General features: G+C 39.9%; 1 protein-coding gene across 2 annotated transcripts in view; it reads left to right on the top strand.

Annotated features, from left to right (window-relative positions):
- The window catches only part of mgl (megalin), a 64,711-nt gene that overhangs the window by 5,078 nt on the left and 37,933 nt on the right, over positions 1–21,700 (top strand). The window contains exon 2 of one of the 2 annotated variants that reach the window (XM_065492850.1): positions 21,389–21,514. In XM_065492850.1, coding sequence (XP_065348922.1) covers positions 21,389–21,514 — 126 coding nt within the window. Of the gene's footprint in view, positions 1–21,385; positions 21,515–21,700 lie in introns of both variants that reach the window. The other variant, XM_065492849.1, reaches the window with a different exon arrangement.

Below are 21,700 nucleotides of genomic sequence, written 5' to 3'. Positions count from 1 at the left end.
ATGAGAAAAATAGTGTACAGAAAGAAAGAGAAAAGGTGCAGTGCGTTATCATTCTTTTCTGTCGCTTTCGGGTCAAAAGTTGATCCACTCTCGACGCATGCCGAATCCATCAACACTTACAAAACGCATAGAAATGAAATTGAGGAGAAAAAAATCGCATAGGAGAAAAACTCGCATTCAACCTAGAGATTATATTTTCTTATTTAACTTTAAAAGTTTGTCATAAACCATTTTGCAGGTAAAATTTCAATTTAAAAACATTTATTATTATCTAAATTCAAAGTTTTTGGCTTATGAGAATTGCTTAAATTGTTACTGGAACAGCGGGGTCCAGAAATGCGATAAAATTGGTTCGCACTGCGCAGATCCAAGATGGCGTCTGAATGTGGGAAGCAAAAAGCTCTCTTAGGATTCCCGTACGAGTGTAAAGAGTTTGTTTTTACGATCCAAAAGACACAATTAGTTCAAGTAATGCAAATTGTGTCACAATATTGATGAAAACTTGGTTCTTTTCACGTTACCGTTTTTTCGCGCCACACTCCACTGGACGCCATATCGGCGCGTCCCACAAATCTGGCCCCCGCTGGTACTGGAATCATCTCCTTGCTTTTCAACTATAATTTTGAAGTTGGCATAAATCCTATTTAGAAGGCAAAGAAAATAAAAACAGTTAATTCTAGTGACACAATTATTTTTTAATTTCTGTTTCGGAGCTGTGAACCGTTGAGTTTATTTTTAGCATTTTTAGGTTTCTCTTTAACTCACGCATATGTATTCTCATGTACAACTCTCGTTATCGTTGAAATCAAAACGAGCAAAGCCATCGAGTGTCACACAAAGCGCACACCGCAATTATTTTTGCTCCCCATTAAAACAAGAAACGAAATATTTGTGCTTTTCGTGGGAACACGTGCGCTTTTTCTCGAAGCAAACCGGGTTATCCGCAGCTCTCGCGGGTGCTTTATTCCGGCGCGGAGCAATTTCACCGGTAAACCGCGCTCTCGCAGAGCTATATACGACGTGTATAATCTGATTAACGCCCTTTAGCCTTGCAACAAGTGCTGCTGCAAATTGCACTTTTGCCTGCACTGCGCATACTCTGACCAATTTTTTAATTGCATTCTCAGAAATGCAGTCAGTCATGAGGCGAGAGATTAGTCGGCCGACCGGTGCTACTAATTGGGTCACCTATTGATTTGAATGCGCACACTACCAGCCGCACACTGATCCCACACAGATGCAACGTTCGCCTTCTGCAGGCACGAAAAAAATCTAATTAATGTTTGTATGATTGGTACGAGTGATATAAAAAAAGGCAATGGCACAGTGTGTCTAATTCAAATTACTCTCCAACGGTCTCTCCAAAATAATGTTCGAGATAAAATTATTAAATTAGGCGTTTTTTTAATATTAATTATCCTTGTTTTAGGTAGGTGAAATAATTTAAAACTTCACAATTTAAATCTAGTGTTGCGTGTTTGGCATGTTTTGTGTTTTTAATTTTTTATTAATTCACCAGTTGGTGTTTGAAGCCGCCAACAGTTGGCGACACTGTATACTTTAGTAATAAACTTAATTTTAATGCACTTCCGCTGCGATTTCAGACTCAATCTTGCCACTGTAAATTCTTCACTTAATATGCTTTCTTCTGACGTGCTGAAAACCAAAATCAGTCCAGCCATTCGCCGTAGAAACGTTGGAAATGATTTTATATTAAAAAAAGGTTTTTCACGATTCTACGGCGATTGGCTTAGCCGATTTTGGTTTTCAGCAAGTCAAAAGAAAAGCATATTAAGTGAAGAATGCTCAGTGACAGGATTGAGTCTGAAATCGCAGCGCAAGTGCTTTAAAATTAAATTTATTACGAAAGAAAAAAAGTGGCGCCATCTTTTGGCGGATTCGAACATTTAGGGTTTATACAACTGGTGAATTAAGTCTTAAAATACTAAAAATATGATATGAACATGGAATTGGATTATGATTATGAAAAATAAATTTTATTCTCATTCCTACAAAAATTTAAAATCAATTTTATTTAGATTTAACTGCTTCTGAGATTTTGTAAGATAGTACCAAAGCTCTGTTTCTATTTAGTAAGGCTTGTAAAATTTTAGAAACATGAGGAGAGAGGCCAATATTTCGTCTTTTCACGCGTAGTCTCTTTTATCTTTCTGGCGCAGTTGTGAATAGACGAGAAAAAAATGGATTTGAGTCTTTGCCAGAAGCTTTGTGCGAAAGCGGGCGATTCTCGCAGGCTCCGGAGGTGCTTTTCCATTCGGCTTTGAAGTTGGCAAGCACAAAGAAGAGGGATGCCGCTAACACACATGGAAATGAGGAGCAATCAGTTCCATAGACGCGTGTGTGCACGTTTTCATCAAAAAGCCATTATTTCGCATCAAGTCTGGGGCCGCGTGCTGGAATCTGGAATGAAGGCATGATTCATCCTCTCGCCGTGCAACCAACCAACCATCATCCATCCATCCATCCGCTCGTCCGCGAGTGCTTCCACGCAATTTAGCGCGATGGGATTTCATTTTCGCTCTCGAGCGGACACACCGGCCACCAGCGTGCATTCTGAATTCAGCTGAAATTGAAACGCGGCCCGCCCGAGCGTATGCCGATCGATCCGATAGAAATGGACCGCTGGATTAAAAAGCAAACTTGTCCGCTTAACCCTTTGCGTGTCTACACGCTGCCTGGAAATATTAATTTGCTGCGCTCCTGTCGAGATCAACTCCCCGACATGCCATTTATTCGTTGGACTGTGAAATTTAGATGGTTTCTGCGCTTCTAATCGATTTGATTACAATAATTTAAAACACGAAGGCGCCTAAACATTCCAAATCAGCAAAATATCCTGTTGTTTTATTTTGGTGAGAATGTAATATTTCTACTTTTAAAATTAATTTGCTGTCTAGCCGTTTTATATCAATAAGTATTTGTATTTTTTTAAGATGTAGATAGGAAAAATTGTATTCCCGGCCAAATCTATATTCTAAAACTCCTTTGGCAGCAAAATTTATTTAATATTGAGTAAGTTTTGACATTTTTTATTAATAAAATTCTACCAATTAAACTCTTTTAATATTTTTTGCACAAAAAAATAGGGATACAAATTTGACAAATCCTTTCCTTGGAAAATATTTTAAAATTTTCAGATACATCACAGTTTGTATCATATCTAAAGAGATAATTTGAGTTGTTAACATTAGAAATTAAAAGATATTTAAAATACAAAAAATGCAACAAGACCACAATAAATCCTGTGACGCTTGAGGGAAGCTGAACTTTTAATTTAAAGGATTTTCTCCCCATTGTGGTCCACTTTCAATCGACTATAAAAATCTAATTTAATTTTCTGACCCTTTTCGAGGGTGTATTTTTATTTTAAATTTTTTCATTTCCTCTTGGAGTGCAATTCTGGCCTCTTGGACCTTTTTCCGGCGGAAAGGAAAGCTTTGTTCAAGGGCTGATTGTGAGCCGTCTCTTAGTGACAGATGATTCGTTTCCTCAAGACGTCCACGTTGCGAGAGAGAGATGCACTTGGTCGTCGAGAGGGGCTCGGCTGATTGGAAGCCCGAGTGCATTTAGCAATCTGGTAATGGGCGCGCTTAATTCGTTGCCGGCGTCGCCGTCACCGCGCGTCTCGTCTTCGAGTAACGTCCGTCAAGCAGTCTGCCCGCCGAGAAGGAAGTAGTGCGTGTGTCACCGCTGCCCTCCGCGGGTCACACTCCTTTCTCCCGCGCCCAATTTCTCTGGTGGCGCAGACAAAAGCCGCCGCGGGCCGGAGCATTGTCGTCGAATTAGCCGCGAGTTTATGCTCGTCGTCCTGCTTTGATTACATTTAAGCTGCTGACGAGCAAGACGACGAGGCGAGCAGCCCCTGCAGCTCTCATTATCCCATCGCGCAACTTTTCAGGACCATTAACCGCCTTCAAGGACAAATAGTCCGGCTTCTCGCTCGCCGCCTCGATATTTCTGCCTTCGAACGCCGAACGCCGCACACACACCTCGCCCATGCCAATTTCGCAGAGTGCGATTGTCTTTCGCTCCTGGCCAGGGCTAGATTGTAATTAATCGCCGATTGAGCCAATCTTTTTGAGTGGAAACAACAAAAAACATTCACCTGCCTCGACCCAGGAGGCAATGTGGGAATCAAGCTTTTTTCCCAACTGTTGCCGAATAAAAGGTCCGCTTGCGTAACCGGCAAAAAACTACCAATGGAAAAGCACTTCCAAATGGATGGGATCAATTTTGATTTTTTTTATTACTTTTTATCAATTTGTTGTTGGTTTTTATCAGCGGGGGCCAGGTGTGCGATAAAATTGGTTCCCACTGCGCAGATCCAAGATGGCGTCTGAATGTGGGAAGCAAAAAGCTCTCTTTGGATTGCCGTACGAGTGTCAAGAGTTTGTTTTTACGATCCAAAAGTAATGCAAATTATGTCACAATATTGACGATAACTTGCTTCTTTTCGCGCATTTTCACGTGACGGTTTTTTCGCGCCATACTCCACTGGACGCCATATCTGCGCGTCGCATGAATCTGGACCCCGCTGGTTTCTATATATTTAAAAACTGGTCATTTTAAATTAAATTTTCAAAAAAAGGGAGGAAAGGAATCGTAAAATTATAATTTTTAATCACTTTTAAAGATCATACTGGCCAGTAATTTAAAGTTGAAATGTTTTGTTTAAAAGCTCTTGGCCTCCTTCCAAAATTCAAACGAATATCAAACCATCCCGGAACTTATGAACTCTCCGTTCGTCTGTCTGTTCTATAGAAATTCGCACGCAAGCTAAACACAAATCCAGATCGAAAGAAAGGGTTTGGCTGGGTCACAGAGGTCAACCGCTATTTTTTTCTCTCCTCTCTTTCACTATGCATGACTCGGCTAGATTAATCTCTGCTTATTTTTCGGGGCTGCCTCTCCGATTATCACCAGCCAAGAGGCGACTGACTGACATGAGTTAATTTTCTCGGGCGGGCGGGCGGGCGGGCGGGCGGATGACCCAAAATTTATTGAATCATTGCCACAACACTTTCTTATTTTGATCACAAAGTGAAATTAAGGCTATTGAGTGTGAGAACGATTGAAATCAGTTCTCAAGCATGGCCTCTTGTAATTCTTGACTGCTTCCAATTTTAAGAAAGGCTCGCTGTGTATGTGCTACTTATTGAAGACAAGAAGTAAAATCGAATTAAGACTGAAAAGGTAGACCTCTCGCAAGATTTTAAATCATACAAATTCATCTGGCTCCCGCTGATAATTCGTAGGAATCGAAATCATAGACATCGTCATTTAATTTTTCAAGAAATGTGAAAAATCGTAAATTTCACTAATCTTATTTGTCCTGATTTGACTTTTGCACAAAATAAATATGAGTTTCTGCTAAATTAAACAACACTAAACTTCTTCTTGTTAAATCCAGCAACGCAAAATTGTAATCCTGTATAAAGACCCAACTATTTTATCACTCAAATTATTAAAATTTAATTTTAAGAGTTAAGACGAGGCTTCTGCTTACGAGATTAAATTTTCGCAGTAATAGCAAGACTAAAGTTTTGCAGCGCCTCGCACTTTCATCATCTGCCGCATCTAATAAAACTTCACGGCGCAGAATCGATCTAAATGAAAATTCCTCTGTCGCGGCATCATGTTTGCGATTATCCGCACGACTAGTCATCCGTTGGCAGTATCTACGCGAAACAGATAAATAATAAAGCAATCGGCTAAGAACCGGTTATTGCATCACGTTCGGAATTAATAGGATATGTGCTGGAAGCGATAAAAGCTAGGGGGTTGATAACGCGCACGGCTGACCCGGATCGGGTCCAAAAACGCGGCGCTCATTAAAATTCAACCCGCGCGCGGGCGCGTCCACCCGTTGTGCGTGCGTGTTTCGCGACGTCCGTCCACGCACGCGGCCCCGAGAGCGTATTTTAATTGGCAAAAAGCCTTTTTGGCCGCCGGAATTACCCCGATGAGCTGCTTTTTCTCCCTTTCAACTGCGTTTGTTTGTTTGTAATTGCTTGCGGACGTGCACGATTTTTGGAAATGAAGCCGCCGGCGCAAAAGATACACACATATATGCGATATAATCATATTATATCAATCAGGGGTGGCCAGGCATGCGTGGCTCCTGCCTGCCGTCGTGGACCACCAGTTTTGTTTCAGCCCGCTCCGCCGCAAATAATTTCACTCACTCAGCGTGAATGGTTATTAACAAAAATTGAGTTTTTCCTCGAAAAGAGTATAATTTTCACGTCCTTGCTCCACGCCATAAAATTATCGTAAAAATAAAATAATTAAGACGCAAAATAAGAGGTGCAGTTTAAATTAATTCGTCGCCAAAAGTCTGATTTGAAATATTTACACGCATATTATGTGATTCGTTCTTGGATTTTTTATGAAGGAGGTACTAAATAGTAGGGGATTCGTTTCAAGTAGAAAACACCGGAAATTGCTCGTTATGCAAGCATGCAAAGGTCGTCTTTATTTTGCCTTCTGGCTTCGGCTGTCCATGATATATTTGATGGAAATTAAAGAAACAGGATGAGCTCATTAAGTCAATTTACACTGATTTTTAATTTTTGTAAATTAAAAACATTTCCTAATTCACGGCTGTAAATCCAGCATGTTCTCAGGGTTTACCAATTTTGCAGTGTGTATTTAATATTTAACACGTGCTTAAAATCATTGCCGGAAAAACCCAGAAGCTTTGGGATTCCCGCGTTTTTTCGTAAAAGACTCCCAAAAAGGTCATATTTTGAATTGAGTATTTTAAGCAAATAAATTATTGTCAGCAAAAGACATGATTTGTAAAATTTTCCTTTACCATCCAATTCTAAACGTTTATATGTTCTACTTATGGCTTCGTTTCGGGGGAAAGACGCAATATTTTGGAGGTTTTGCGTTCCTGGAATGATTTGAAGATTGCTTCAACAAACGTCAATTCCAGATTTTCCCATGCGTCTCTTTTACGTCTCGTAAAATCCTATTAGTCGAAATCCGCTTTTTTACGGCGGAGCAGAGGACAGAATTTAATCGTTTTTCTCGACGAGTGGATTTAATTTCCGACTCTCGTCAGCTTGACTATTTGCCAATCTGACGTCGTGACTTTAATTCGATTTTGAAGCGAGAGTGCAAAGCAAAGCTGCCGCGTGTTTGCTCATTGCTCAAAAACTCAACTCCATCAGGAAATGTTCTTGCTGTTAACCTTTACCGCGCGTCTTGCTTGTATGCACAATCCTTCCTGCAAACAATGAGTGTCTGCCAATAATTTAACTCATTGCAAAATTGGATTACCAATGAATATGGATTTTCCGACCTTGTAAAATAATAATAAATTAATAAACCTCGAGAATCTTCCTTCTTGATGTCCTCCGGATTTTCCCTGCTTCACCATTGACGTCAAAAACTGGTCTTTCTCAAAGACGCCGCTTAAACCATCCTATATTTGACAGTTTTATTATTTCAGTTGGTTAATTGGCACTTCTTTTTGTGCTCAACAGTTTTCGGTTTCAGACGCGTGAAATTTTGGCGTGTCATGATTCCAGGTAGTCTGTGTGGTGCTTCAGGTTGAGAGACAAAGTTGCGGCCGTGTGTGTAAAATGTGTTATAGCGACGAGTGAGTGAGGCAGGCCCCGCGCGCGGATCATTGACCTTTCATTCGCCTCGCAATTTGCGAGTGCCTTGGCGCAGCGGGAGATTGGATTTTTTACCGCCGCAAGAAATTCCCTTCTTATATAATACACACGTCACTCACTCTCTCGATGGATATGTATTTTGATGGAGATCAAGCAGCGAAATAAATCACTTGGCGATTATTTTGGAAAAGGAATAACCTACTTTTATTTTCCTACGATGATTTTTTTTCCAACGCAGGAAACGACCACACACTCGAGAGCCTTTTCTGGTCGGACGGGATTCTTGAACTTGGATAAAAATATATCTGTCAAATTACATAAGGCAGATTATGCCCTTGAAGCCCGCCTCTCTACGCCAAAACCTGTTTAACCCGTCTCCTGGACATTTCGGCTATTCCAGCAGACATCGACCGCATCGTTTTCCTGTGACTTTCAATTTCATAATTAAAATCTTCCTCTCACAACTAGACGATTAGTTTGTAACTTCTTATTTCGTTCGAAACCGGATTCGGTCCGTCCTGGACACTGACCCCTGAGAATCAATCGATCTGATAGGACGCCCCCACCTTCGCCGGATCGAATCTGCGCTCGGACGATCGTAATGGAGCGTGTAAACAAAGCAAAAAAAGCAATCGTCAGAAAGAAAGCAAGAAATCAAGCTCCGGCTAGCGAAATTACGGTCGTCAAAGCTCGAATCAGGCCGCGCTCACGCGAGTCGAGTGCTGTGGCCGGCCCGTAATTTATGGCGTCAGAGCAAATTGAGGGACGTTTTGTCTATGCAAATGAGAGGCTAACTTTTCCTGCCTGTAATTCAAGCTAACGTGTCTTATCTTGCCGCCAGTGAAAAATGGACCTCGTCCTCCCGCACGCAGCTGCTGGACAAGTGCTTTTCAAAGTGTCCAAATGTGTATGATATTTTCTAAAGTCTGATTGTGAATGAAGTTTAAGATAAAAAATACAATTAAGGATTTCACGAATCTTAAGTTTGCAAATGCCTTTTTTATCAGGATTTGAATAACAAGAAGGGGAAATTTAGGGTGAAATTGTTCCCTTTAATCTGATCAGCAGAGGATTTTACCTCAGAAGGACAAAGGTTTTTTCGGATTAAAGCCAGAGATGATTTTATATCTGTTAATAATTTGACTTTTTTATTTACACATATTTTATTAAGCTTTGATTTTTATTTCTAAGTACGAAAAATTTAATTGAAGCCAGCGGCGACGCGCAGATATGGCGTCCAGTGGAGTGTGGAGCGAAAAAACGGTCACGTGAAAATGCACGAAAAGAAGCAAGTTTTCGTCAATATTCTGAAATAATTTGCATTACTCTTAACTAATTGTGTCTTTTGGATCGTAAAAACAAACTCTTGGCATTCGTACGGCAATCCAAAGAGAGCTTTTGTTTCCCACATGCAGACGCCATCTTGGTTCTGCGCAGTGCGAACAAATTTTATCGCACATCTGGACCCTGCTGATTGAAACCAAGTTCTGTTCCTGTTTTAAACTAAATCTTAATCTCCAAGGTTTCGATTTTTAAACTTTAATCATTTTAATTTAAGAAATATTTGTGAAATAATGCCAAAAGTTTCTACTGTTTGGAAAAACTGTTACCAGAAACAACAAATTGTAAAAAAAAAACTACCAACCCTGATTTTTCCCAACCATTTGCCGTGGAAAACGACTGCGTCTGAGGATTGCTTGACTGCACTAGAGTTTTCTTTTCTTTATTCAAGTTCTTCAGGATGAGTTTGAAAAGCTCTCTTTTTTACTGTTCAATCGAATTCTTTGTATGTAAACATTGCGAGCAAATGGTGTGAATAATGTATCTCAAAATGAGAAAAGTTATTCCATAACGCACATTTAATCCGGTGGCGTTCGATAGATAAAATTGTAATTAAACTTTGAATTGCAATCAGTGGCGCTTCTCAACGCCCTATTTGCACTTCTCCGGAATATATATTTTATCAAGAGCATCTCGCGCTGAAAGTTTGCATGAAAGCCGTCGCGCCAGTTCCCAAACTACAGTCAATATTTGCCTTGGCATTTATCGCATTTTCACGTTCATCTCACGACGTGCTGGCGCGCTTTCGAAATGTATGCGTCTATGAATAATTCACTCCCAAGCAACGCTAAATGGGAAATTGCAATGGGTGATTTCATCTCCATTAATTGAAACTGATTTGCTGGCAGTAAACAACTCGCGCGGCTCTATATTATTTATTGCAGAAGGTGGAACAAAAGGAGCAATTACCTCAGCACATTCCTCAGCAAAAGTGTGCGAACGGATAAACACGACGAGGCTTGTAACTTTTCTGACATAATACAAATGAATTTAATCCTTTGATAATTAGTTATACATGTTTTACGGGTTTTATACCATTGAGTCTTGAATAGAAAATACGGCGAATCGTGAGCGAGCATGAATTGATTTCCTCTGCTTTCATAGAAATTTCTAAGATGAGATATCCTTCTTGGAGAGGACGAAGCAATTCAATTGCCTGTTGCGAAGGAGAACCCACCTTCCCAAGATTCTAAAAAGATGATTGAAATTTTTCTTTGATTGAGTTGAAAGGAGCTAGATTGCAGATATTTCGCACTGATGGAATATTTTTATCTGCAAAAAAGTAATTATTTTCGCAATCAATCTTAAAGCCGACCTAGCCAAGCCAATTTTGCAGTGCTTTTAAGGTTCGTCTCTTTATCCTGAAGTAAAAATGTTCGTCCCAAATTTTTTAATATTTTAATGAAACACATTTAAGACAAAATCTTTGGTTTTTGTCCAACAGCGATTTTAAAGTTTGGGTTTCAGCACCTCAAATTAATTTTTAATGCCTGAAATGCAGAGCAGAAAGATTGATTCTGAAATTGCAGTGCAAATAGCCGAAAATTTTAATTTTTAAAATGTTGCTGAATTTTTTCCTTTTGAAAATAAAATAATATTAGCCTGACTTTAAAGGAAAATTCAAAATCAAAGACGCAAAAGAGAAATTGTTATTTCTTTTTTTCTAAATAAATTTATTTAATTTGCGAAGCAACAAAAAAAGAGAACTTTACAGAGTTGTGTTAATTTAAGAAAAAATTGGTTAGTGTCCAATCCCAGGTCTCTTATTGTTGCAAATGACGCTCATACGCATAAAGGTTGCGAAAAAGTTGTGCAATACGCAGGTGCTTTTATTTCCACCGATTCCAGGGAATCAGCAGTTTCTGTGCAGAACCCATTCACCGCGTATTTACTTTAACGCAATAATAAAAGGTTAAAAGGTGCATGCGTGCGAACGAGCGAGCGAGCTAGCGAGTGTCACTGTCGTCGTCCTTGCATCCTCTTTTCTAGGCGATCTGATTGTGAAGAGAGTGGAAATGAAGCATGAAAATAAAAGAGCGCCGCGTTTGTTACATATAAAACTCGCTATATGATAATGGGAGGCGCGCGGTAAAAGGATCACTTTTGCTGCTGCTGCTGCAACAACTCACCTTGCCCAGCAGCAGCGGCGTGCCATGCCAACCTCCTCGCACGACCAAGTCAACGACCCAAAGAAGGTCTTTTGCACACATATTAGGCCACGCGCTCTCTCGCCTGCTCCCAGCGCTGGCTGACTTTTCCAAAATTGCCACCAAGGTTTAATTACACACGCGCTTGAAATTGAGATGAACGAACGAACGCACTTGTGCGAATTCCCGTCGAGCCCTTTAATTTTGCGCCTCTGATGAACGAGTGGAAAGGTTTGCCGCGTAATTTCGGCAATTCCTTTTCTGCGCTTTGACGAATATAGAACTAATTAGTGTTTTGTATTAATCAAAGCTAAAAGTCCTTCAATTGGGCCCGTGTGCCCATTTATTCTTATCCAAAAATGCTGCAATTGTAACTTTTAGCCTCAAAGAGCCCACCAAAGAATATTTAAAAACGCAAGAGAAATAAGGTTGAATTTGCTGCTCTCGTAGAAATTTCCTTCAGCTTCCAAGACTGCAGAAGAGCTGACTTGACTCAAAATTTAACAAAAAAAATATTCATTCACGCCCTCAGAAGTTTATTTCATCTTGCCACGCTGAAAATTTCCAATTTTTGAACATTTTTCTTTCCATTTTTACTTTTTCCAACGTTGAAACACCGTCTGGAAGCTCTTCTTTGGCTTAATAATTTTCCTCTGGACCATTTTTCTATTGTTGAAATGCTCAACCTGAAAATACGCCCTAATTTGCATCAATTTCGCTTTGTTAAATATAATTAAACAAATTGAACAAGTCTGGAGGCCAGCGTTTAAGTCTTTAAACTTGATATGGCTTCTATTTTAGGCCTAAAAAAATAATGCCAAAGGCGCTTCGTGAGTGTAATTAAGTCCCCGATTGGCATCAACATTTTTCGACTGATCCCCGCGCTAATCAGTCCTATTCTCCCAAAAGTGTAATTATTTAAACAATGCGAGAGTCTTATCACAAACTGTAAAGCATGAGAGCGAGAGACACATTTATTGCCGTTCTTGCAATGGAAGGAACACGCGAGAAAATTTGCATGCTTCCTATTCGTGTCAAACGGCGCGGAGAAGAGTCGAGCGAGCAAAAGCACACACAACAAACAAACACACACACACACACTCGGTTCAGACAAACAAGAAAACGTCGTGAGAAGCGAGATGGACTAAATAATTGCGATTTCCTCGGTGCACACGACCGACACACAGACAAGCAGACAGCCGCTTTTCGCTTCGCACTCCTCCTCCACTTGTCGCGCTGGAGAGCCGCGAAATACCCGAGAAGATGAACATACGAAAAGAGAGAAACAGTCCCACGATCGACCCTTAAATCCTTCAGTTCGTTAGAGGAGGTCGAGACGAGTTTAACGGTGTGCAGCTTTTGGGATTCCTGCCGTTGGAAACCGAGATTTTGTGGCTATATAAAATAATAATTAATTTTAAGTGGGATAATTTCTCGAAAACAATAGCGAACACCATTCAAAATTTCTATACACAATTGGGATTGATTTTTAGAGGCTTGTTATATTTTACAAACATGACGGTGATGTTCAAAGTTTGGAAAATCATCTAAAGTTCTCATTAAATGACCCGTTATGCGACCTTTAACCTTTACCGGTGACCTTTAATTTAGTGTTCATTCGAACAGGCTTGACGAAATGAATCCAATGCACAATTCATTTTGAAATTATGCCAGGGGGAATAAGAAATTGCTTTTTTTCCAAAATATGGTTACGTAAACACTCGCAAAATATAATTTGATACATTTTCACAGCTTTTCATGGTGCAGACATTACGTCGATTAGGTTTTACCCTGTCATGCCCTTTTAATTTTGTTTTTATTTATATTTTAGTCAATATCGAAAAAACCGAAAACAGATTTTTCATAAAAAACCAAATCCCAATGAAAATGTGGTTTTGTTAAATTTGTGTTTCACAAGTATTTTATGGTCTGATGGACACGATAATATTTAGGTCAGATCCGACCATATATACCGAATCGCAATACATTCAAATTTAAAAACCCAGTAATCGGAAATGGCACATGCCACGCGTGTGGCACCGATTTTCGGGCCCGTCGAGGTTCTCCAGGCTCGCATATATGTATATGTGTGCGAGTTGGCTCCTGCTGATTTTATGGGGAAACCGTTAGGAAACGTGCAGCCGCCGCCGCTGCCGCGAAAAGACTCCGCCGTCGTGACTGAAATATGAAAAAATATATAAATTCTGAGTGTGCCACAATGCGCGCCTTGACTTTCCTCGCTTTTCCACACACACACACACACGCATACCTGTGGAGCCGGTCGGTTTTGCTGCGAGGCGTGGTTCCTCTCGCTTCAAATATCAATTTGCTGAAACAACAACCAACTACTACATACTGCTGTTGGCCACACGTGGTGCAAGACTCAAACTTTTGCAACGCGTCAAACTCACGGTCAGAATCACACCTGCCGGTGATAGGAAATTTGGTCCCCTTCCTAATTGGCTGACGCAGCATCGCCAACTTTGTCATTAGTAAGGCGACCGGAATGCAGCTGTATGATAATTAAAATTACATACAGCTATCATTAGAACTTCTCTTAACAGGCGATTAACAATTTAAAGTGGATTGTTACAGGAAAACAATTGAAAATTATTCGAATTGTTGGATGTAACAAGCAGTTGATTGATAAACAATTTGTTCTACAATTTGCAACAATAAAAAAGAGCCTTACTACAGTAAAAATATTTCAAATTTTCTCCCAAATTTACAGTTCTTAACCAAATTTCCTTGGTAGATTCTAGATTCCAATTCTCTCGTCGAGATCTGTCCAATAGCGTATGACGCTTTTTTGGGGAAACTCATTGCTTTGAAATAAAATAAGATTTCAAGTAGGAAGACAGTTGAAAAGCACGGTAACTTTCCAGCCAATTTTCTAAAAAAATTACAGTGCTTCTTAGGTCAATTTAGGCTTTAACTGAATCCTAAGGAATGAGTTCATGCATTGGCAACAAGCATTTTCCAGGCTTTTGCTTTACCAATCCTCTGTATAACTTTCAATTTTTGTTGAAACAGAGCTCTTTATTTTTTCCACATGCTCCTTTTTTCACTAAATCAATAAATTGTTATTTATTTCAAGCAGCAAAATAACTAACAGGGAAACACTTAGGATTCGACAAATTGTTCAAATAGTGCATTGTCCAGCAATGAGTAAAGAGACATATCCCCAGGGGAAAATATTTGATTCGATACAGTATGCGAGCTATGCAGCTCCCAAATCATGACTCTCTCGAATTTAAATGCATCAAAACGTATTTATATTGGAAATAATCATGCGTAGAATTGTTTTCCCGCACTGAGCAAAATGCGATTGTGAGCGGATTTGGCTTAACCATCCAATCGATCACAATTATTTACGTCCGAGCTGTGTTTATATATATAATTTTCAGCATTCCTCTCACTTGAATGCGTTTGCAAAATTGCAATATACAATAACGAGGCTAAGTTTGGGCTACGTTTAGCTATTTGCATTCAAACAATATAACTGTACGCATCGACGTTATTTTGTGAATCACGCTTTGCTGATTTATTACTCGCAGAGCAAGCAGTTTTTCCGCAGTCGTAAACCTAGACGCTCATGGATTTGCTGGCGAACCCAAGTCTTTGGCAATGCTGTTTGCTTTATGAATATTTATCAGCAATAATTGTAAGTGCTGCTAAAGCTGGCTTAAATTAACAGTAGAGAAGCAAAGCACACAAGTTATGAAATAAAAGATGCAAATTTGACTCTTTAGTGAAAAATTTAATTCAGGTAATTCAGTATTTAAACCTTTCTTTATTCCTTTTGTTAATAAAAATTGTTGCTCTAATTTTTTCGCAAATAAGGCACAGACTGAAAATTTTTAAGCCATGATTCTAACAAGAAAAAATATAAATTTCATCAATACAGTAATTTTCTAGGTGAAAACACACTCACAATCTGTTGAATTGTGAGTTTATTCGCATTTCACAAACGTTGTTTTCATTAAAAAGAAAAAAAAAGACATTTTCGAGTAGCTGTGCTGTTTTGAATGAGCAAGTTTGAAATTAGCAAGGGAGGCATACATACACACAAGCCGGCCGGCTTTTCAGTTCAAGCCTTTTTGCCGCATGAATGAGCGCGTGCCAAGAGAGCGAGATGGGGAGACGGCTCTTTGAATCGCAGCTAGCGCATGCACAATTATGTCATTGAGAAAGGTAGGCAACCGGCTCCTCAAACAAAAGCTGCACCGCGTGCGCGGCAGGTATACATTGACCTGAATTATCGTTCACTCGTACACGAACTCGCCAGCAGCAGCAGCAGCAGCCGTGGCAAACATACAACACACACACTCGTGCAGGGGAAGGTGATGTAAAATTTAGCGGCGTGTACAGTTAGCGAGTGTGTACCTTTGCAGGGACTCTGCGTGTTTTATTCATGCCACCCGCTGAATAATCAATCCCCATTATTTCCTGCTCTCCCGTTCCGCGTATATCCGCCGTTTCCTTTTCCTCGGTACAAAAGACGCAAACCCTGAGCCTAAATTTATTCGCTATGGTGGAAATTTTGTTAAACATTTCTCGCGATTTCGATTTCTGCTTTTAATTTATTGCGCATTGTAGTTTTTTGATTGATCAACGAGCCAATTATTCTGTGCAGCGAAACGCCCAAATTGAAAGGGCTTTCCTCGTTTCCATTTTCACTAACGAGTGCTGGCTTTTGAGCAAATCATTGTCAGCAGAGAACTCCACCTTTGATATTGCTAATCCAGCCTTAATTTAGATTTTTTGCAATGCGGAACGAGCTGGAATTCAGAGCTTTCACCGGGAAAATTCTGTACAGTTTTCCATTTTAAAAGAACACACATGAAATATTTATTAGATTAATTAAAAAACATTCCAAATTATAATTGCCAGGTTAGCAAATGTGGTGATAATTGAAATAAATTATTTTACTTGGCAAAATATTTGGTACTGTTTTGGACGAAAATATCTTCTCATTTCTGAAGCTGGAAATCAATTTTAAAATTGCTATCTTTCGTTTTTATATCCTCAAAGCTCTCTACTCTGGGATGTTTTGATTCTTTGGTGAAAATCTCATTATGCAAAAAGGAAATGGGGCGCAGCCTCCACATTTATTATTTTATTTCTAATTAAAAACGCGCGGAAAGAAGGTATCCCCTCACTGGTTCAGAAACACAAGAGACCGAAGCAAAATAAATCTTGAAATTTCAAATCAATCCATCTAGAAAGGCAGTGGAACATATCCGATACGCGAATCAAATTTAATTGCCAATAAGTCGATCTTTTTTGAGAAGGGTCCCGAATCAAAGTGCGTGTGTGTGTTTGTTTGTTTTCGGAAGAGAAATTATTCACAAGAGGGGCAAACTCTTTTTGGCGGCGGCAGGGCGGAAAGAGCAGGAGAAAGAGGCGCTTGTTAAGCGCGGAAGGCTTGTTTTGAGGCAGTTTATTCCGCATTATTCCCCACAGGGGACCATCAATCCTCAACTTTGTTTATAAGAGCCAACAGCCGCAGTGTGCGCGCCTTCTTTCTCCGCGCTCTATTTTATATTTCGGCATATATAGGCAACGGAAACCTTTCGCAGGCGCCGCGGGCCCTGTTCCAACCTGAAGCTCCGTCTTTTCTTTTTTTCTGCTCCTGCTGCGCTGAATGAAAAAGTTAATTTCGCTGCTGGCCTCCCAGGAAATCACCTTTTGTTGCCATAGAAAAGCCGGTCGGTGATCGTTAAATTTCATGTATTATACCGGAGTTTATGGTGAGGTGATTAAAATTCGCTTTTAATTAGGCTTACTCCTGGAAGATGTTAGTTTACAAAGTCTGAAGATCATAAATAATAAATAACTGCGCATGACGTCATCCAGTGTATTTCTGGACCATTGGCAAAGCGAAAATTTAATAAAATAATATATTGTATTTATTTTCGGGCCTTACCACTCAATTTTTACCAATTTCTTGCGCAAGAAATGCAAGAAATTAATTTATTTCATTTTTCCCATATGAAAATCTAAAATTTGCGGTCGGAGTGGTCAAAATTTCCTCTACTGTGCAGATATTTTCTTTTAAATTGCCATTTTCTGCCTCAATTTCTCCAAAAATTTATCTCTGACAATTTTTCAAGTCGAGGTCACGAGCTAATAATTAGAAAATTATTGACAACCGATAGATGCAAGCATTGCCTGCAAGAAACTGGTTGCTTTGGTCTTATTTTTTCCTCGTCTTGAGGTTTGAGCATGGACAGTAAAAAATCAGTTAGCAAATAGTTAGGATTGGGTGGTGCAGCCAACCAACCCTTTCGGGCGACTAATTTCCTTGTCAAACTGTGTGTGTACACGCTTTTGACCCTCGAGCGGTCGCAAAGAGCAGAAACTTTGCGCAGGGCCAAATTTGATCAGGGCCAGCAGCGTAAATCCAGAGCTTCATTGCTCATTCTGCGCGTCGCTTTTCCGCACGCACAAGAATTAAGCAACTTTTTGTAGTGTGTAAAACCGAAGTTTGAGTTCGGGACGACGCGTGAGTGCTGGGAAGAGGCGGCCGTCTGATCGATCGATCATTAACGCGTATTTTCTTTTCGCGTCGACTTCAAAAAGAAATCTTCCGAATCGGCTTCAACTGCTCAAAACGAGACACACTCTGCCGCTTGCCAACTCTTGAGCCGGATAATGGTCTGGAAAATTGAACGCCGATCGATTTGATTCCACTATGAGACGCAGACAACAAGTCTAGAATATATTATTGCCTGAATTCTGATGAAGTGAATTCTATTGATTTTCCAAATAAATAATAAAGCGCCATAAAAATATATTTTGATCGGACGAATGGCTAGAGAAATGCTATGCTTTTTATAGAAAAAATGTTTTATCAGCCCTGAGCACTTTGCCTGCTGGGAATAGTAAATAGTTTTGTAAGAACAACTTTATGGCAAGGGCTTTCAAATAAAAAGTTATCCTTGCATATCGGAAATAAATAGCAAACTTGTCAGAATATGAGCTGGTATTTTTAAAATCGATTCAGGAATTTTTCCTTCCATGCATGAATCTGCAAGCAAAAAAATTATCTATGGAATTAAGTCGAAATTAGAAGTTTACAGCAGCAGGGGCCAGATGTGCGATAAAATTGGTTCGCACTGCGCAGATCCAAGATGGCGTCTGAATGTGGGAAGCAAAAAGCTCTCTTTGGACTGCCGTACGAGTGTCAAGAGTTTGTTTTTACGATCCAAAAGACACAATTAGTTAAGAGTAAAGCAAATTATTCCACAATATTGACGAAAAATCGATTATTTTCGCGTATTTTCACGTGACAACTTTTCGCGCCATAATCCACCGGACGCCATATCTGCGCGTCGCACGAATCTGGACCCCGCTGGTGTACAGTTAGCATTTATTTTCCAATATTTCTGCAGAAATCACTATTATTCTTTCATATAACTATCGATTACGATAATGATATTAGCAAAACGGAATTAAGCCATGTTACAACAGTCGCATGGCATTTCCTCCCTTTCCTTTCAGTCTGGAAAGTTTTTTTTTCCACCTGTCCTGGCGACAGGCACACATAATGTGGAACGGAGTGACGAGCCCCGCGAAGCGCACAAATCCGCTAATGGCCTGCTTAAAAGTGTTTTTCCTGGCGTACGCTTTTCGCTCTTCGCCCGTTGCCGGGTTGAAAGCCATTTCGAATGGAGTTCATAACTGTGAGGATCGACGAGGGCTTTGTTTTCATCAGCTTGCACAACGGACGGGCCGGAAAGTTTGTGACGCATTAAAAGCGCGCTCTCAAGAGCCAGCAGCAGCACTCACTCTATCCTCAGCCCGCCAGCCTCGCCAATCGATTCGGCCCAACTTTGCCGATTGTCTTTACAAAATTCTAAGTGGCAGCTCTCACCATTCAAACAGCAGTTTCCATTCTGGGAGTGACAAAGTTGCAAAAAAAAAATAATCACAATGGAGTGATCAGTCTGCTACTCCATTCCACGATGAATAATGACTGAAAATTTCCAGAAGCAAAAAGTTTCTTGAGGGAAAATATAAATATTTGGAAAAATTTAACGTTAGTAGAATAAAATTAGATTTTTTGCAGGCTACTGCACTGTTTAAAAGCCTGGAAAAACTTAATTTTATTTCAAAATTGGACAATTTAGTATGAAAATTGAAGGAAAATTCTATATTTAGTTGTTAATATCCTGGCAGATTTATTTTATTGGCTAAAACTTTTAAGTTCCTGGAGGAATGAACTAAAATATTAATATTTCCAGGCGTATGCACATTTGAATCGTGCTTAAAAATCTGCAAAACGTTTAATAAAAATTTCTATGTCTGCCTGCACGTCAAAAAACAATCTTTTGAACACATTTTGCACATTCTCAGTCAGTTTTCTCTATTTTTTCTTTCCATCAAAGCAAATTGCATTGCGATTGAACCAAACCAATCCAATCCAATCACTCCCTTTTATCTTTTTGATGTGTTTGTTTTTGGTCAAAGGAATTCTACTATTTATTTGCCCTCCTTCTCTCCCTTTTACTTGTTGAAACCCCGTCAATATTCGCCGATTTTCATCGCGTTACCGACGAGAATAAATCTGCCCGGCGGGAGAGAATCGGAAGCAAGTTTTGGAATTTTGATGGGGGCAAGTCGCATATTATTTATTCACGCGTGCTTACGCAGCCGAGTGTAAACCGTGCAAAATCCTGCAAATTCTATAAAGCCGCTCCGTCGCCGCCGCCTCCGCTGCTGATGCTGCTGCTGTTTTTGATATAAAATTTAGAGCTGCGTCAAGGCAAGATTAGAGCAAGATCAAAGGAAATCGAGAGTAGCGCAGAGAGAGGATGCTGCTCTCGTGAAAAATTGCGCGCGGATTACACATTGGGTCTCTTTGCGTGCGCCTTTTTCCCTGAAAACCTGCGTCAAAGGGGATAAACTTGCATCCCCTCACCTCGCGGCTGAGTTTCTCTTTTTTTTGCTTTCAATCGTTAATGATATCCGAAAGCGGAATAACATTCAAAATGCTTGACGAGCGCGAGTCCAATGTTAGGGTTAGGCCAATAATTACCTTTGACGCGAGAGGGAAATTAGCGAGCCTCTTTGATCTTTAACAAAGAGCGCGATTGGAATTACTCAGTCGAAATTAGGCTTTTCAGCTCCTGTTTCATTGGGTGGAATGGTCATAATTAAAATTTGTTTTTTTTAGTACATTTTACGTTGTTTGTGTTTTAAACGTCCAATTTTGTTGCCAGAATTAATAATTGGAAAACGTGGAATAATTTATAAAACATGAGTTTTCATTTTCAGCAGTCAAAGATTCAAATTAGAAGGTCGAGAATTTGCAATTGTGAATAGAGGACCAAGCTAATGAAGAATACAAATGCTGCCCTTTTTCTCGGAAATTAACAGCGCTATAAAATGTTTTATATGCCTATTCACAAAATCTGTCCAATGGCGTTGTATGTCGTATGATGGGGAATTTCCTCTCAACGAAATAAAAAATCCATTAAGCAGTTTTCATCATTCGGAAAGCAAAAAACTTTCTGCCTTAATTTTCTCGAAGGTTAAAAATTTGCCTCTAGACATATTTTTGCTTAAACGGACTGGGTATTTGTATTTCTGCTATTTAAAGTATGACTCCTCTATTTTAAAATATAAAATTTTGTGATTTTTAAAAAAAATATCAACAATAATTACAATTCTTGCCTGGAATGCTGGCATTTCTCTTGGATATCTTCTCTACTTACCCTGAACATTATGTTTAGGTGCTAAAGATGATTTTGAATGTCCTAGTCTTAATCGGTGATCTGTGCAATAAATACTTTTATTGCTGTGAAAACGACCGACACCGAAGCGGATTTTCTCGGATATTTACGTGACGTTTTTTATTTGACAAATTAATGACCTACATAGTTACCATCACCATCCTGCTCTTACATTTCGATTTAAAATTTTAACCAATTGGGAATCCTCCATTATTTAATTGTCATTTCGTTACCCCAAAATGTCAAATTTGTCCAGTTTGGATTGAGTTTAACCTTTCAAAACCCCTAAATTCACACAACGAGATTGAATTCACGCCTGGAGAACGGCGAAGGGTAGTGGGAAGAATCGTTTTAATGATTCGCACTGTGTCGGCCGGTCGACAGAAGAAGCAATTTGGCTCCTTTTGTGCGTGCAGCGTCCAGAGATAATTCGAAAGGAGCGGCGGCCCCATCTGGCCGACACGAAAATCGCATTATTCTCCCTATTGAATTTCATCTTGTCTGTTAGCAGGCTCAGACGGGGTGGCGTGCGCGCCAGGCCAGTTCCGCTGTCCCGAGGGCAAGTGCATATCGTCGCAGTTGGTCTGCAACTACAGGAGAGACTGCGAAAAGGGCGAGGACGAGTACCAATCATGTCGTAAGTGAAGCCACTCGTCACCGCACCACCTCCCGCGCCGCATTACTTCTCTTTCAACGCTTTGTGTTCCGTTTGTCTTACAAATTGCCACTTAGACGACGGCTCTTTGCAGTCGGAAATAGAATTCAATTGGAAAACGTTGGTTACTCTGACTGTTAACTCCCGAAATAGACATTGATATGTTGA

This window comes from Cloeon dipterum, chromosome X (genome assembly GCF_949628265.1).
Source record: "Cloeon dipterum chromosome X, ieCloDipt1.1, whole genome shotgun sequence".
Taxonomy (NCBI): domain Eukaryota; kingdom Metazoa; phylum Arthropoda; class Insecta; order Ephemeroptera; family Baetidae; genus Cloeon; species Cloeon dipterum.
Note: the sequence above shows the minus strand (reverse complement) of the source record. Positions and strands in the feature narration are given on the sequence as shown.